Source organism: Amblyomma americanum, chromosome 3, assembly GCF_052857255.1.
Source record: "Amblyomma americanum isolate KBUSLIRL-KWMA chromosome 3, ASM5285725v1, whole genome shotgun sequence".
Classification (NCBI taxonomy): Eukaryota; Metazoa; Arthropoda; class Arachnida; order Ixodida; family Ixodidae; genus Amblyomma; species Amblyomma americanum.
This window is the reverse complement of record NC_135499.1, coordinates 182,915,668-182,933,417: the sequence shown is the minus strand read 5'-3', so window position 1 is coordinate 182,933,417 and position 17,750 is coordinate 182,915,668. Positions and strand designations below refer to the sequence as shown.

At 43.3% G+C, this 17,750-nt stretch overlaps 1 protein-coding gene across 2 annotated transcripts in view; it reads right to left on the bottom strand.

Annotated features, from left to right (window-relative positions):
• Positions 1-1,916: 1,916 nt before the first annotated feature.
• Positions 1,917-17,750, bottom strand: part of LOC144125594 (adenylate cyclase type 1-like) — a 189,386-nt gene continuing 173,552 nt past the window's right edge. The window contains exons 15-22 of one of the 2 annotated variants that reach the window (XM_077659104.1): positions 17,099-17,370; positions 16,357-16,477; positions 14,015-14,134; positions 13,269-13,415; positions 11,080-11,178; positions 9,430-9,547; positions 8,900-9,024; positions 1,917-8,468 (exon numbers count right to left, since the gene is read on the bottom strand). In XM_077659104.1, coding sequence (XP_077515230.1) covers positions 6,765-8,468; positions 8,900-9,024; positions 9,430-9,547; positions 11,080-11,178; positions 13,269-13,415; positions 14,015-14,134; positions 16,357-16,477; positions 17,099-17,370 — 2,706 coding nt within the window. In that variant the 3' untranslated portion in view covers positions 1,917-6,764. The remainder of the gene's footprint in view (positions 8,469-8,899; positions 9,025-9,429; positions 9,548-11,079; positions 11,179-13,268; positions 13,416-14,014; positions 14,135-16,356; positions 16,478-17,098; positions 17,371-17,750) is intronic. The other variant, XM_077659103.1, reaches the window with a different exon arrangement.

The following is a 17,750-nucleotide window of genomic DNA, read 5'->3' as shown; positions in this document are numbered from 1 at the left end:
AGTGCATTGCAAGATAGCCACAGCACTATTTTAATAAAAGCTCCAAAAGTCAAACATGAATTTACCACAATTATAATACTGAAACCTTTAGCATTCATAAGTTAGGTGACTGTCCTGAATTCTTAGCTAGGTAAATTAGTGATAAACTGGCATCATAGAATGCCTTAATTTTGAAATGATCATTTATATGCTGTCAGAGACTTTTCATTTAGAGATTCTGGCAACGGCACCAAGTGGTTGTGTGCTTTTCATCAGAGCCACTAGTAGCTGGAAACATCTTTAGCATCGCATGGACATACTACCAACTGTAATAATGTGGGAAGAAGTGAACGCGAGAACTATTGTTACACTGCAGGGTAACTATGCACATCATTTTTGGAGCACAGCACTTGTCATGACACATGAAAGTGGACATTTTTGTGCGCCTTATCTGACAGACTGCACCAAGAGCATCAGTTTCTTCTGGCCGCCGCGCTGGCTCAGTGGTTATGGCGCTCGGCTGCTGACCCGAAAGACATGGGTTCAATCCCTGCCGCGGCAGTCGAATTTCGATGGAGGCGAAATTCTAAAGGCCCGTGTACTGTGTGATGTCAGTGCACATTAAAGAACACCTTGTGGTCGAGATTTCCGGAGCCCTCCACTACGGCGTCCTTCATAGCTTGAGTTTCTTTGGGACGTTAGGCCTCCATAAAACCACAAACCATCAGTTTCTTCTCTTTCTTCTGTCAACTTGCTACTGCTGCTGCATTTAGCTATTTGTCATGCAGAACAGACTACAGAACCCCCCCCCCCCCCCCCCCCCCCCCCCCTTCATAAAATGCCAATTTGGTCGAATGTGCTATACACAGAGGCTGAGCAAGCCTCCAGAAGAAAAAAAGTGAGTGGCCAGGCAGTGAGTACTGATTAAAGTGGTAGTGCATCATTTTCTTTTTCTGAAGTGGTGCTGAAACACCAGGTGCGCCACAGGCCAGAAAACATCTAGCAGATGCTTAACTTCTGCAGGTAGCTACCGCATAGTTCAATGGTTACACACGACCTCAATGTGGGGAATAATTTTGCTACAGTATACAACAAGGTGATTTGTCTCAAATTTTAAAGTTGTTTTCTATTAGGGCACCTGTGAATTTTAGTAAATTGGGCCAATTATGGTGGAAAACAAAAGTTCAGTACACTGCATTCCATCACACTGCATGCAGTGCATTTGAACGCAGTGTTTAAATGGAAGTGTCCCAGATGCATAGACACAGCGAGAGATACACGGAGCAGATCTCTGCATTCTGCAAAGATGCGGAGCAGCACTAACCTGCAAGGTGTGCTTTGGCTTCCTTGCTGATAAATTACTTGTGAGCGTATAATTACCCACTTCAAACTGTATGCTAAACAATGTTTACTGACCCTGTATATAGAACTCGACCATTAGCTTGAAGCTTGGTGCTGCATTTGAAGATTATACCATTCTGTGATGCAAAGTCGCTGGCTTCAATAAATACACTAGGCCCAAGTTCTGCAACATGAAAGAGGCTAGTACTGATGCATACTATTAATATGTTCAGCTGACACTGGGAGCAGTCCTATCCTCAACATTTCATAGATGGACAAACCCTGGTCAGTAAAGTGCAAGGACTGAGTAAAGAAACAAAGGTCAGTATTGCTTCTACTGCTTAGATTGCCTAAAACGAGCAGGCACATGTCAATGACAAAGAGCTTAGGGAATAACACTAATGACTTTATGGCAACATCAAACAGCTACTATCTTCCCAAAGATTAGTTGGGCTCTAGTAGTGCGCTTGAACCTGGGATTCAACTGTAATCGTTTGATAGTAAAATTGGCACTATGAAAGAGCTCATTAGGTTTCTGTTTGTCAGAAAGTTTGGAGACACTGCTATAGAAGAAACAGAATGCTTTGTCTCATTGTCTGAAATATATATTTGATAATGACAATATGGTAACAAACAGAAGGAAGATTGTTCCATTTCATGAACAATGCCCTCAGATTCCTACCAACAAACTTTCACTGTGTAGAGCAGCAGAGCTTTTGTTCAACAACGTATATGTGAGCTAACGGAACCATCTACAGGTGTTGCATTATCAATCCAGGGCTTCAGGCAGTGTTGCAGTTTTGTTTTGTACTTTGGTTGACACATTGTTCATTCCCTTTTCAGGGGAGCTGAAAATATTCTGTGTGCAATGAAGCAGTGCTGCACTTCACAATGTACAGTTAACAGTATATGTTATATTGCAGCATTCTATGTCAAGAAAACATACTTTTAATGTGCACTGTGCAGCTGTCTCTCAAGTATACGCTGACAGCTCTGACCATCTTACACTACTATTTGACTGTCCATCCAAAGAACCGAAGCTACACACCATTTTATTTTCAGTTGGTGGGTGCAGCCGTCTAAAAGTGCTAGGTTGCCAAGAGGAATATTTCCTAGATGCTTCCCTAAACTGTCCAAGCATAATAGATTTATGCTGATCACACAAGTGTATGAGCCAGTTTTTCTGTCTCCAGATTGGCTTCCAACATCCCACACCAAGTACTACAATGAAACACTACTAGTATCTCAGCTGCTCAAAGTGGCTCTGTTGACTGACTGAAACTAAAATTATCTCTAACCTAACATCTGGGTATGAAATAATGAAGATGCGACTGCACTGTCAACAGTTACAACTTCCAGGCTGTAGGTGAAACAAAGGAGAGGAGATTGTCATCCCCATTGCGAAGAGTGCACACGTGAGATGTACATTTCGATTAGCATGATGTCCATAAAGAAAAGAGCTTACTGCCATTCTAATGGTGAATAGTGGCAGGAAAGTGGGAAAGCTGAATGTCCTTGCACAGCAAGCAGGCTGTGTGGTGTATTTTTAATTAATCTATTTTAATTAAGAGAGCATCTGGCAGGTTGTGAAGTGCAATTTCACCTTTTAATTCCTTTCCATTCTCTGCAAAATAAATGACACATTAAATTCCTGAAAGTGCATTTTTTACACTCGCTGATGCCAAGCAGCCAGTCAGGCCATGCCATTGAAACTATGTGATGCCTTTGCCTGCTATGAGACATGCGGTGAACTATGCTTTCTTTTTCTTTTGTAATGAGCTTGCCAAGCATTGCACAGCTATGAGTGTGCTATAGTGTATATATTATACGCTGCCTGATTTAAAGCACTTTAAATCTCGAATTAGCACTTGACACTACTTTGCAACCATTATGATATATAATTCATCCCCATAATTAATAAGAACAATGCCAAAAAGCCACAAGCTCTCAGCAGAGGTAATGTTTGTGCTCTTATCACTGGTTTATGCTGGTGGCGTAAAATACCAGAACAGCCTCATAGTCAGCCACACATTCGTGGTCCCTCTCCAATGACCTTCATGGTTAATTTCTGGCACCATCATTAAAACAGGCTCAACAGTTTTCATCATGCAAACAGGCACTATGTCTTTCCTGAAACATAGATGGTGATTGTTTTGTAGCACACAATTCTGATTTCTACACCAGCGGTTTAGCATTGCATGCAACACTAAGCTGCAACACCCCAAAAACTGTAATGAGCGTTTCTGAATTAATACAGTGCGAAACTACACGTCAGATACGCAGCTAGATAAACTCTCAACAGTGTAAAAATAGACTGCCAACACGAAACACTGTGGACACCGAATGTGTAGGTGCTGTCCATGTACTAGACAGATGACAAATTATTACTCCATTTGCTTAAAGGAGGTCCCTTGAGGTGACATATATAGTTTACAAAAAGGTGTTCATGAGACATTTTCCAGCAATACATGCTATGTCTACTGCTTATTGCTTACTAAATGCATATGCAGTCTTGCTTCACCAAATGTTGCCTTAAAAAGAGACACACACTGTGCCACCAGTTTTGTATCCACCTAGTAGGCGATGCAACAGCAAAGTGATATTAAGGTAACACATGCAACAGTATGTGTCTGTTCATGCAGCATAATCATGTGCATGATATCATTACAAAGTTTAGATGAGGCTAACAATTTAGGCCGCAGTGTAAAGCAACTTTCTTGAATTTTAAGCACAATAATGTTAATGTCACATGATGCTTGATAAAGTAGCAATCATACATAACAAAAGTATGGAGGCTATACCTGACATTCAGTCTTTCCGATCACACTTCTGAAGGAAACTGCCAGCAACATGCGTTACCAGTACATAATAAAGCATGATTTGTGGAACATGCGTTCATTGCAGTGAACATCAGCCTGTTAAAAAAAAAAAATGTGCTTGATAAAAACGTGGATGTGAATGCTTTCAGAGTGGGTGAATAGTGCACTTTAGACATAGGTCTTGGCCTAGAGTGAAGCAAGTTGCAATTTTTATATAGAACTGGCCAAAATAGCTACTCTCCTTCCTCTATTTTATGCTCTGCAATCTTCAGTGTTTTTTCTTTTTGCATCTCCTGAACAAATCTTCTAATTCTCTGTATTGCAGATGCAACTCATTTCATGTCCTAAGATTGAAGGCTGACACAATGCACTTAGAAATTACATGTCTTGATACACATCTTGAGACTTTTCAAGCTACTGTTGTGACTAAATCAATTAAAATTGATGCACTACACATTAACTGCAGTGTACTGCCCCACTGGCTTAAAGAGGTTCTGGCACAAAGTTTTGAGTAGCCTTTTTCTGTTTATTGGTTAGGTACTTGCTCACTAACCAAGGCACAGGACCTCAATTTATTTTAGTGCAGAATGAGGAATTAATTGCACTGCCAGTTTTATGACCATTTTTGGTTTTAACTTTGCATCATAATAATAAGTGGCAACCAAGAAACCACAGAAAGTGATAATATTCGGTCGCCAACATTTCATACATTTGTTGTACTCTAACAGCTGAAATGAGTCGGCAGCAGCAAGACAATTCATGATATTTGCACTCAAAAATGAGTGTTGGAGCAGCTCATAAGCATCATGCTGTAGTTCTAGAAAACCTGTTTTAGTTTCATGATGCCCATGCTGTGAGGTGCAGTCCTTTTGAGTTGCTGGTTGTATCTAGTTTGTGAAAATTAAATCTAGGTACATTAGGAGCAATTTTTGCTATTAAAACAGTGAGGAAACTATGCATGCACAGAAACCTAACTGGACATCTGCACTGACTTAAATTTTGTGTCAGCACCCCTGCAATGTCAATCCAGCACTAGACATTGGACTGCACAAATGAAATTTGCCCGAAAAAGTGCTTCAGCTGTTACATTTTAAGCAATGCATCAATGTGTCATCTACCAAAAGCTGAAAGGAGTGGTTCTAACAGGTTGAACAATTGCATGTGCCTGTTTGCCTGTGTTTCTAAGAGCTGCCAAATTGTTAGTTTGGATGTTGCCGTTTGAAGCAACAAGAATATCAGCTACAAGAGCCACAAATAATGTGCACAGCGTGAAATGTGCTAACATGCCTCGGTTCTCTGATGGAAATACTACAAGTCGGCTATGTGCCCTTGAAGTCGACTGCACGATGCTAATTGGTGATGTTTGCTAGCAGCATGCTGTACATGTTGAGCGGTAGTCGGCCTGCACTATGCCTGCTTTAATATAGTGCACATCAAGAATGGTTATCAACAAAACCTATGTCACAACAAACATAGAGAAAAAATACAACCACAGCCATTCCTCACAAAAGCATTCACACCTTCTTCTATACAATTACCATTTGTGACAGCAGTGTTATGCAAGATAAGCAAACATGCATACTATCTATATGTACAGCTATATCTACAAGCTACAGCTATGTCTTGATTATCCAGACACACTGGCTCCCAAGCTAAAGAGACCAAGTATTAAATCAACCAATCGTTAAAACCAGAGAAAAGTGATATCAAATACTCCAAGACACACTCCTAGAATAAAGGGTGATAAGAAATGCTTCAGAAAACAAGAAAATGGGTACATGAATTGCAAGCTGCCACTTATGGAGACGGTTCAATGCAATGCCCAATAAAGCCGCCGTGGTGGCTGAGTGGTTATGGTGCTCGGCTGCTGGCCCGAAAGACGCGGGTTCGATCCCGGCCGCGGCGGTCGAATTTCGATGGAGGAGGCGAAATTTTAGAGGCCCGTGTGCTGTGCGATGTCAGTGCACGTTAAAGAACTCCAGGTGGTCGAAATTTCCGGAGCCCTCCACTACGGCGTCTCTCATAGCCTGAGTCGCTCTGGGACGTTAAACCCCCATAAAACCAAAACCAAAGCAATGCCCAATAAGTTCAGAGACTCTCCCAAGACATTGGCTCTCTGGCTCCTCTTGGTTATCCTTCAGAACAAGCCTTTTATGGGTTACAAATCTGATTTTTTTTCTTTTTGGTATGTAGTTCAGAAAATAAAAATAATAGGCTGTGGGTGCTTTGTTAGCATGAATCGTTCCAGGTATTCTCGGTCGAAGTTTAGGGTCCCTTTGTATAATTACAGACAATGTCCACTCAACAAAGAAAGCTTCACAGCCAAGTTTCGAGCTTATTTCCAAATTTTATATGCCCACGACCTACAGGCTGCTTTACAAGCAGCCAAGATGTATGCCAACAAGTACAGAATAGGGCGAACCGAAGTCTGGATAAGCAAGACACTACTGTGCACACATACACATACACACAAGCATACCATGGCACAGCTAAACAATTGAAAAAGATGTGCACTCATGCTCAGTATTTCAACTCACAAGTCCCTTCAAAAGAATTAAAAACAGGTGTGGCTGCCAGTGCTGACAATGCCTTAAGGTGCAAAGAAAAATAGGGGGGGGGGGGAAATCAAGCGAGCACGTCACTATCTTCATTGTCACTCACACAGTGGCCAAAGTTGCGTGTTATACAGTCTGTGAGTGACCTTAGGTCTTCAGTGCGGCCCATGGCACCATTGAAGCCAACTCCATAGTTGTCATATTCTGAGTCATATGTCACACTAAGAGAGTCAATGCTGAGCAAGCGGCTGCTGGCTCGTGAAGAGATGCTCGTGTCGTCTCCTTCATGGCCTGCATCGTTAAGCAACGAGTTGAGGTCACTCAGGGCCCCCTCTGCATCTGTCAACCCCTGGTCATTGGCAAGCGAGGCATCGTCTGTTGTGTAGCCACCACCGTGATTGTCCATTAGAGGGGCTCCTTCTTCATCAGCTTCGCTCGAACCATCATTGCTCCAGCTGCTTCGCGAGTCAAGGTGCAACAGTGGTCCACCTACAAGAGGCCCAACAGAGCCAAAGGCTTCGCCTGCATCGGCCAGTCGCAATGCGACACCCGGAGACTCCTCACCAAGCCTCATGAGCACACGTGGAGGGTTTCCGTTAAGAAGGTCACTAACAGTATACCCTGGCTGGGCTATCGCACTGCAATTACCATTTTCCCGATACACTGCTAATGGGACCTCGACAGCTTCATGACGCATAGTTAGAAGTGGTGCCCTAGCCTTGACTTGATCTCGAACAAGTCTTTGCAGTGCTGGACTTGAGTTGCAGACCTGTTTACGAGGCACCTGTTCTGGAGAGTCGACAGAAGGTGGTGCCACTGAGCTGCTCACTGCTTCTTCGTGAGTTCGTTTTCGAGATCCAGAAGAGTTTGTGAGATACGCTGCGTGCTCTGCTTCCTGCCTTGTACTGGGAACTGCTGCTTCTGGCAACATGCGACTGAATGCCAACTTGCCGTCATGTGGCTGTCCAATATTGTGGCTAGGAGAGTACCCAACTTGAGGCAGACCTGAACCTATGATACCGGGGCTCACGTCGTAGTCACCCATAGACTGAGAATATGGATACATACAATTCGCTTGAGGGCAATTAGAGTTTTTTAGCAATAACAAGGGAAAGCCGGGGCCTGACAAGCTTTCATGTGATGATGGTCGGTCATTCAGGCAGCTACTTTCCATGACAAGGCTACCACTACTCGACTGCCTGTCAAGCTGACTGCTTGCACTGTCTGACCTGGGGTCAAGGCTACAGTCGTCGTCTAGTGCAACGTCTGCTTGGTCACCAGGCAATGACGGTGGGGGCACCCTGATCTGTTTCAGGCTTTCCCAGGGGTCACCACGTGTGAGAGACTCTGGTTTGGAAGAGACTCCAGTCTTTACCCTTGACCGTGACCCATGCGGAGGTGTGTTGGACACAATGATTGGCTTGGGCTGTGTGTAAGGTAGAACATCATCATGGGGTGGCATAAGTGATGCTGCTTTCTGTTGCTGTCCTGTCCAGCTGTTTGGTGTGTGCCCGCTCTCTCTTCTTAGCTGCAAGGAGTCCGAGCTGAAAGGCGGGGAGAGAGCTCCAGATGGGCTGTTATCCTCCTGACGAGACATTGAACTAGGCTGGCCACCAGACACGCCCTCTTCCCTCGGACTGGATGCTGAGCGGTTGCTCTTGCGGTCGACTAAAAAATAGGTCGTCATCTCTCCTTTACCCTTCACTTTGACTTTTCCCCGACACTGGAACACATAGGGACCATCTCGAAGCAGCTGGTAGACTTCCTCAGTCACCTGGAACAGTAAATTTGGCCATAATGGCCGAGTGCAAAATGTATAAACAAAACCGTTGTTCTTGCCCGCACATGCACAATATTATTGCAAACTTCTAGCGCTTACTACTATAACTGAAAGGCGAAAGCAACCGATGACTGTCACACACTCATGCACGCAGAGCAAAAATTTCTGGGCTGTGCAAACACTCAATGCGTAAACCTGTCAGTCATCAATTCAAAGCATATTTCAATACAATCAGAAAACTGAGAAGTCTGTTAACACCTTGCATCCTGGTTCGCACGCTTTTAGACGTGTAGCTAACTACCCTAATCAAGGCTTTTTTAAAAATTTCTGGATACAGATGCGGGTGTCAGAATTTCAACAGCACCTCATACCTTTGCCATCTTTTCTGCTGTACAGTCAGTGCTCTATACCACCGTGAAAGTTACCTGCGTGTGATTAGGCAATCCTGTGGAATCCATGCGGCTCGCCACGTTGACTGTGTTGCCCCAGATATCATATTGTGGCTTGCGGGCTCCAATCACTCCTGCCACCACAGGACCAATATTGAGCCCTAAAATGAAGTAATGGAAACCAACATTTTTTTCTGCACTTTATAATTACTTTATAAAATTACTCTATACTTTACTTTATAAAATTCAATAATTTGAAACATGCTGCAACCTTTTAATTGGCATTACACGGCATATTTTAATCACCTTCATCCCATGCTTGACATCGTGTTGCACATGGAACGTTGTAGGTTGCATGAAATTTCCGCGCGAGGTCACTTGGCTGCGACGTCATGACCCTATCGTGTCCCAACGCCACCGACGCTGACTTTTCTGTGGTACCAGCTCCTTAATGCTATCACGTTACTATACCACTTGCCTATTCAATAACACTGTGGCTATGCAATAGATTCGAAATAAAAATCAGTTGGGTACAGTCAGGTAAAGAAATGGGGTGCGCAACTAACCGACACGAAGCATAAAATTGTTGTAAGAGTTCTCATTGATGTCAGCAAGGCAGTCCTTCATGGTGAACACAAGCTCTGCCATGATGCCCATGTAGCTGGCAGCTGATTCGTGATCGTCCTGCACGCAAAGAAGGCGAGTCTTAGTAACTTCAATAATCATGCAAATGCTGTGCAGACCTTGATATGAAGTTTTGAAAGGCTCCTGAACTAAAGACTTTTTTTTCCTGTACAACTTGGCAACAGCTACCATAATGCATATTTCATGAAGGGCAGGTCTGACTTTCATATAGCTTATACTGGCGATTTCCATGAACTATAGGCGGCACCGCAGTCGAGCTAAGATGGCAACCGTAAAAAGGACAGTATGTGATAAGCCTGGGAGCATTAACAGGTTTCCTTTATTGCATGATTGAGTCACACTTTTTCACTGAAGGTGAGCTCCTAGCTTTAGCTAAATGCTTTGTATTACTCAGCATAAAGCACAGAACCCATGACAAACTGGAAATCGTCGACGTGTGTCTGTAAACGTCCGCTGTGCAAGCGGAACCACACGATTGTTGCCCTCCGCCGGGGCATTTTTAGCGATGTCAAGACTGCCCATGGCAACTTCCATCAATGGTGGAAAAGTAACAAGAAAAGTGCAAACGCATCTCGGGATTACTGCTGCATTGTTACAGGCAAGCAAGGCTTACCTGTAAATGCAAGCCTTCACTGAAAAAACAGCACATTGCATTTTGTATCACTTGCACTGAGAGAGATATATTTACCTCACATATACGTGTAAATTGAGTGGAAGCTCAAGCACTTTGCAAGTACAGAATGAAGATCATGTGGAAACAATGAAAAAACATGTGGTAAAACCTCAACTATTCAGAACCAGTTCATTCAAAATGCCATTTAGTTTGTAGATCCTCAGCAGTTCGGAAACCTTTAATGTAGATTGTAAAATATAATTTCGGTAGTCAGCAGTACATGTCTGCCTAGTTAAGACTTCGGTCACAACCTTTGAGACTTTCAACATGCAAACATCCATCTGTACTTTCACAACTGGTTAATTGTGCAAACGCTGGGTGTACAAGTTGGAACGCTAACCACCGCTTTCATTTCTGGCTTGAAGCCGTGCCTTGAAGCCTTGTCGCTTAGTATTCCTCACGTCTCTCATGTACGTATATGCCATGAGCTGAATCATGGCTGCTCAGATCCATGCTTCTTTTTTTTCTGCTATCAAGTGATCAAGTGAAGCTTCTAGCTATGTGTGCTGCATCAATACAAAAAACGCTGAGGTAGCTAAACTCTGCACATAAATGCGTGCCTAATCAAGGAAGCCAAAAGTAAGCACATCCAATGACCTGCCATTTCCAAAAAGCATCTTCTTCATCAAGGTCTTCACCAACTGGCCTGAAATTTACTCTGCTAAAAATGAACATCTGAGTTAAGTCACGTCCATACAAGAACTTGGATAAGAATTTCAGGAGGAATAGCTGAAATGCCCAGCCTTTCAATGTAGCAGCACAGTGGGTAAATGAATTGGTGCAATATTTCTTGGATTTCTTTTTTGTGCGCACCCACAGGACAAGCGAAAATCATGTCAAATAGTGTGTGTGTGTGTGTAGATATATATTAGACAGACAAAAATGGTTAAAGACTCACCCCAATGCGTGCATCTGGCATGAGTCCAATGGCAGCCATGTATGTGCTGCCAGTTGTCTTGATCTTGTCAATGGCTCGAAACTGTTCCCCATCCAGCAGCTAAGAAAAAGCAAGGAAAGCCACCATGACTACCATAGCCTGGCTCTCACAGCACAGTTACCACTGCGTAATGTGAGATTCAGCAACTGCTGTTGAGATATTTTCAACATATCAAACTGTGGGAGTGCTCCCGGCCAGTGCCCATGTAAGTTTGTGGAGTCATGTGATCATTGATTGAATACTGCGGGTCTCATCAGTTAATTCTAACCTGCTCCTGAAAGGAGGCTGTGCCCAGGTATGACCGGCGTGGCAGGCAATCGTGCAAACAGCCCTACTCGGCCTGACTTCATGATGCAAAGTTGCAAGTGCACCTCTAACGTGCGTGCAACAGTACGTGTGAAGATGCACAGACAACTCCGTCTCCAAGAACAAGCAGACTGCTTAGTATCGGTTTCACATTTGTGAGCTTTGCACTAGCCTGCAGCGATGGTGGCTTGAACTGACTGCATTAGTCAGCGAACCAAGAATCGCTGCATGCCGTTTCAGACTTTGATTTACGCTTCGCTGGTCACTTCCTTCCTCCCCCCCCCCCCCCCCCCCCCCCCCCCCCCCACCAAACTTAATTTTTCTGTTCTTCAGGTGTGCTGAAACTGTGTGCTCGTCCAGTGCTGTTCACTTTTTGTACTGCTTGTCAGGAATGTGCAGAGCAATTTTGCTTTGGTGCACCCAACAGTGTGCACGTGCAGTAAAGCACTAATGGAAACATTAAAAAATTGTCATTGTTATGCTGTTCTTATCTTAAAAAGCAGGCATCCTTTGCCTGTTCTATCACCGAATAAACTGATCATAAAGCAAGCGTTTTTTTTTCTGGTTTTTCTTTTAGGTCCTTCAATAATTCTTACATTTTTTCTGGTCCCTAGAAGTTCGAATTAATGAGCTTTTACTGTATATAGAGGTAAAGAGTAAACCATTTGGGAGCAACATGCATATATGTACAGTTATTGACCACTCTTTTTATTTTCTTAGAAATACTCTCTCAAGTACAACATCTCTCCCAGTCGTTGATAGTCATGAAGGAGGCCTAGTTATCTGAGAAGTGGCAGGAGATGCATTCAAAGTGCTGGACCAATGTCCGATTCTAAAAGATGAGATCTATGTAGTGGGAGGAGTTACGATGGGGAGAAACTACACTGTCACTAAGTTTGGACCATTCGGCATGATGCGTTGCCACGCGCGTTCCGGTGACGTTACAAGTGATGTCATTGCAACCCTTCTCCACCTTTCATGGCAAAGGTGGCTTCCGCGGTTACCACTGTCAGATTATGCCTATTACTACTACTAGGTCGACGCTCAACCCAGGGGACGGGCCTTTAACAGCTATTGCTGCTAAAAATACAAACATGGCTTCAATGTTCGGAAACGAATGCCACATCACGTCTAGACTTCAATTTGTCATTGGTCTGCTTCTACCACAATAGTCAGTTTCCTGAAACAGGTGGAACGCAGGTGCAGTAACTGGCAGCTCTGCTTTGCAAGGCAAGAACTGCTTTTTGCAAGCAACCTCCTCCCCCTACTTCAGCTTGCTGCAGTTGTACGAGCAAGGCACCGAGTACCAATTTTGATTCCCAACCACTTGCTAGCACTAAGACGCAGTATAAGAGCTTGTGTTTATGTAGCATTTACTGAGAACTGCACTGTCAAGTGCTCTGTCAAGGCTGACAGGATTCAAAGAACAACTTTTCTTGCTGCACATTTGTTGTGGGCTGCCACTACATCAACTTCCCATAATGCACTCCCAACGCTTTTGCACTTCTTGTTCCTGGGCTACAAACCTACTAGGTCATACTTGATATTACGGATTCCACAGCTGGGCTGCTATGGCTATTCAAAATCGAGCTCTTTGACTGAGAAAACAACTTTGGTACATGGAATTCTCAGGAGTTATGTTCATAGTCCCCAATCTGCATTAAAACTATCATCTTCACTGGTAAGGATTAAAGAAGAGACTGCTGTACATTCATCACACATAGGAAGATTGTGAGACCGCTGAATGTGAGTCTCGTTTCTGGTTTAGTGTTGCAAGCACACAAGCTAAGTGCACACGTATGCGGTGCACTTACGCGATAGCTGTACCCCGAAAACTGCATTACCTGGTCAAACTCTGCGATGATCTCATTGAGTAGTCGCAGGCACTCAACACCCTGGTTATTGCCATCCAGCTCCATGTAGAACTCGTGAAAGTTTGGAATGGAGGCAAACATGACTCCCACACGACTGTACGACTGGTGGTACAGCTCCTGAGAGAAGGATAGGAAGCACAGATAACCACCCTGGAAACACTATGCTGTCATGCTAGTTTACACAGTAGCCCTGAGTTGTAGGCTTAAAATTTCATTCATTACATTGCTAGTGTCTTATGACAGTGCTAAAAATGCTTAGTCAAACTTCGCTGACTATAATGCTTTTGCTGCACAGAGTGCAATTGGTTTTAAAACCAAGGTGAGCAGTAATGTGATGGCGGTGGCACAAAAAATGCAGATAAACTGCGCACCGCTAACACGAAGTTGTAAAACTGATGAAGTGTCCATCAAGCGCTTTCATAATGAGGAATTTCACACAACATAAACAGATCACGCACCAATGCAGTTAACAAATTCTATAACTGATCTGGCTGCAAAGCTTGCGACTTGTAAAATAATTTTAATGCTTATTTTTGCGTATTCTGTGTAACTGTTTCGTTTTTCCCATTTTCCCACCCTTCTGTAATCCATTCACTAAGGGACTGCAGTATCAATAAATAAATAAATACATAAAAACACATTCCCAAAGCACTAAGGCCACCTAAGCCAAGATATTTCCAGCAACACAGAAACATCAGTGTCACACGCCTTCCTACCATGTTATTCCTCAGCTGATTGTCCAGGAAGTGCGTCGCAACATGAGCAGGAAGCAAGTTAAATAAAATTCTTCTGTTGCTGCTCTCTAGGTCGTGCATTTCCTGTTTTTCTTCATTGGCCTGAGAGGGAGAGAAGAGACCGAAGATAAGAGGCAATATACAACCATTCCGAGTGCCACAAGCAACAATTCAAAGGTGATGTATTGTACCGAGCATGTTCCCCACTCACAACTGTGCACACCTATTACTGTGGGTACCTACACCTGCTGTCAAATATGAACCCAGTAGTTAGCATATGCAGCTCAACATGCCGACATTCAGTGTCATAATCAGTTGTGAATGAATAACACACTTTCTAGCCAGCCAAAAATAATTTTCACGACTCATAGTGATATAAACAAATTTCGCCTCTTTCCTCATATCCCTCTCTTGCAGTCAGCTATCTATACTTATCTAAATGCTATTGTTTACCTGGATATTGGTGTACTAGTTCCTACAATGCTAGATACTGTATGGACAAACGTCTACGGGTTCTGCGGAAAAATATTATTTCTGTGTGATCTGCTGGATTGAACACCAGTTGACTGGCTAGTGAAGAATTCATGAAGGAATATTTTTCTGCAAATCCATGTCCCGTAAATTTTTGTCCATGGCTATAGCACATGTTTGTCTGCGGGCACACAAGAAAGCCAATGTTGATGTTTCTTAGACCCTCTGAGCCATACAGGTGACTTTCAATAATTAGAACTCGAATGGGACCAAAAGTTTGCTCAAATTACACACAGTTCAAATTACCAGGAGCCTTTTTTTTTCAACTCTTGATGTTGATACGACCAAAGTGTCAGTTTGAATAAGCACGAATTTCGAACCAAACGAGTTTAAGAATCCAAGCATGTCTTCATGCCACAGACGACTCGTTTTCACACTATATATGATCCCAAGGTCATCTTATTGACAACTTCTTTGTAAGAGAAACTATAAAAAGGAAACAAAAAATTATGTGGCAGTGAAAGTTGCGAGTTGAAAAGTTAACGGACTTTCATGTGTCAAGGCTATGGCTGAGCTTAACAGCACACAGCTCTACCATAGCAAAGGGCTCTGGATCAATTTTCAATGCTAAGGGTTCTTTAACAGGTGCCATAATCTTAGTACAAAAAGGGCATTGCATTTCCTCTCCATCAGAATGAGGCTGCCATGGCTACGATCAAACCTGTGAACTGTACTATACCTAAGAATACTTTGAGTAGTGCAATAAGCATTCAGAAATTTGTAGTTTAGTTAAGTTTCTCAATCCATGAAGAGAAGACTGACCAAATAAAAAAATGCCAAATGCCAATTCGATGCGCTAGCTTTGTGTTTTGCATGGCACGGATGAAACACACAATACATACATGACACAATGTGTATTACAGTTGTTTGGTGCATGCGTATGAGTCACGGCTCCATTCTGCAGAAAATTGGGCATCCTCGGCATTGTGAGAGAAAAAGCAGGTGGCCCACCTGCCATCTAGGTCATGTGACCTGGTGACGTCATCACAACCTGCCCACTGTGGCAGGTGGCAAACACCTGCACAGTAACCATATTCTTGGGTGTAGCCAGATGCATGAACATCTGAACAGGTTGCCACCTGCCAGAAGCACCAGGAGGGTGAACTGCTTTTTCCGTAAATGTGGGCTTGAGTGCTCGTGCACTAAGACTAGCTAAGGTTCCATTCACAAAGCAGCATCACAACATTGCACAGAATAGTTATGCTAAGTACGTACTGTGCCAGGATCAGAACGCATAAGAATTTAGTTTTTGCTGAAACCATTCCTTGCGCCAGTTGCCCGTTACCGAGTGAAATTATATCACATTTATCTTGTACAAAAGTAAATTCTTACTTTCTATTTTTCACAAAGCTGGAATGATGAAAAGAAATTATGAGGGTGCTTAATTATCATTATGCGATGGAATGCGCTGCATTTGTTTTCTCTTTGGTTTTTAATTTCTTCTCCTATACTTCTTATCTTCTCCTCATATTTTGTTATACAATTTTCCATATGTTTCCTTGCTCATTAAAGACATACATGACGGTTCTACATGTATTAAAGACATACATTCTCTATGTCTACATGAAAGACATCAATGTTCTACGTTAAAGACATACATTAAAAGCTCTTTGCTCAATTCTAAGTTTGCTTGCTGGATTCGTAACCACCTCTTTTGGAAGCCTGTTTTGGAAGACTACATATCTTCCATGTACACAACAGTGTGCCGGATGCCTGCTTTTCTTCACCATGGAGCTCTGATGCTAATGTATTAACACAGAGCATACCAACAGCAAGATGTCCACTGTCCTTACCTGCAAACTCCACAGAAAGTCTAGACGAGCTGTCCACTCGACTTGGCGTCCGTGGATGAGCACAGCCATCAGCATGTGGATGATGCCCACCACGGCCAGTACGTGCAAAGGTACCAGCGTGCTGCACATCACAAGACACAAACACTAGCATTAGACCAGTAAGTACACTTTGTTGAGCAGAAAACTCAGTGGCATGGTTCTAGGCTGGTCAGTTTGGTTCCACTGAGACAGGTAAGCCTGAATGATTGTACAGAGATGACATACAGGGGCAAACAGCAGGACAAGTTGCTTGCAACTAGTGAACGTATCAATGTGTCCTGTCCACCTCTCTATGCCATCCGTGTCCAATCATTTGAGCTGGCCCATGCAAATAAAAAAGACAAACATTTGACATATACATAAAGAGATCGTTGCATCGTTGATCGTTACCAGACTTAGGCAATATTTACAAGAATGAAAGACTCAGTTTGTGAACACACAAGTAATACAAACAGTTGCCGACACTAAAGACAGCATGAGACCTCTGGGAGGCTTCTGCAGCAAGCCTACAAGAATGTCACAAAGTTCTATTAGCACCTATTCGCAGCAGTTAAATTCAAGAAGCCGTGCTAGCAACTTCATGTAGTTACTAATAACAGAGGACACAAGCTATTTGTGCATATCTTGCATGTCCCTTGACCTTACCAACTACAAAGTTCAATCAAAACTAACAACTGCAAATGAGAAGGCAAGGGGGACTCACTGGGCACTCAGGTCGTAGCAGTGGAACACCTGTGCGTGTGAAATCTCCACGAGGGCCAGGAAGGCAATGGCCATGGGGCAGAGCAGCAACACCTTGACCAGGAGGGGTAACCGTAGAAAGGCCGAAGCAGGCAGCAGCGTCAGCAGGCAGCACACCACCAGGTACTGGGGCAACGGGCACACCCGGTGTGGCCACTCCGCACCTCGTGGAACGGCTGGCAGTGTTCCATTTGCAGCTGCAGCTTCCTCGTGGCAATCGGCCATGCATGACAGCTGCAATGGTTTAAGATGAGAATGACAGTTAAGCTCTCTTCAGTGTCTTTTTTATGCGTTTAGCGGTACTCACTGTAGCCTAGGGCACAAAGGTAACACTTTTGCAAATTCAGCTACACAATAAACAGCAGAAACTACCACATCAGGAGTGAAACACAGATGCTCACTTGTAGGCCTCCAAAAGCCATAAAAGAAAGTTAAAAAAAAAGTTGGGCCATGATTAAGACTTGAAATTTACAAGAGGAACAGCCAAGAAATTTAATGAATTTTCAAGCCCTGAAATAATGTGCTATTGCCGTGAATACGAAGAAAAAAAAGGAAACAGACCTTTGTATTTATTGATAGATTTGGCTCAAAAAGAACATTAAAGAAGTAGCATA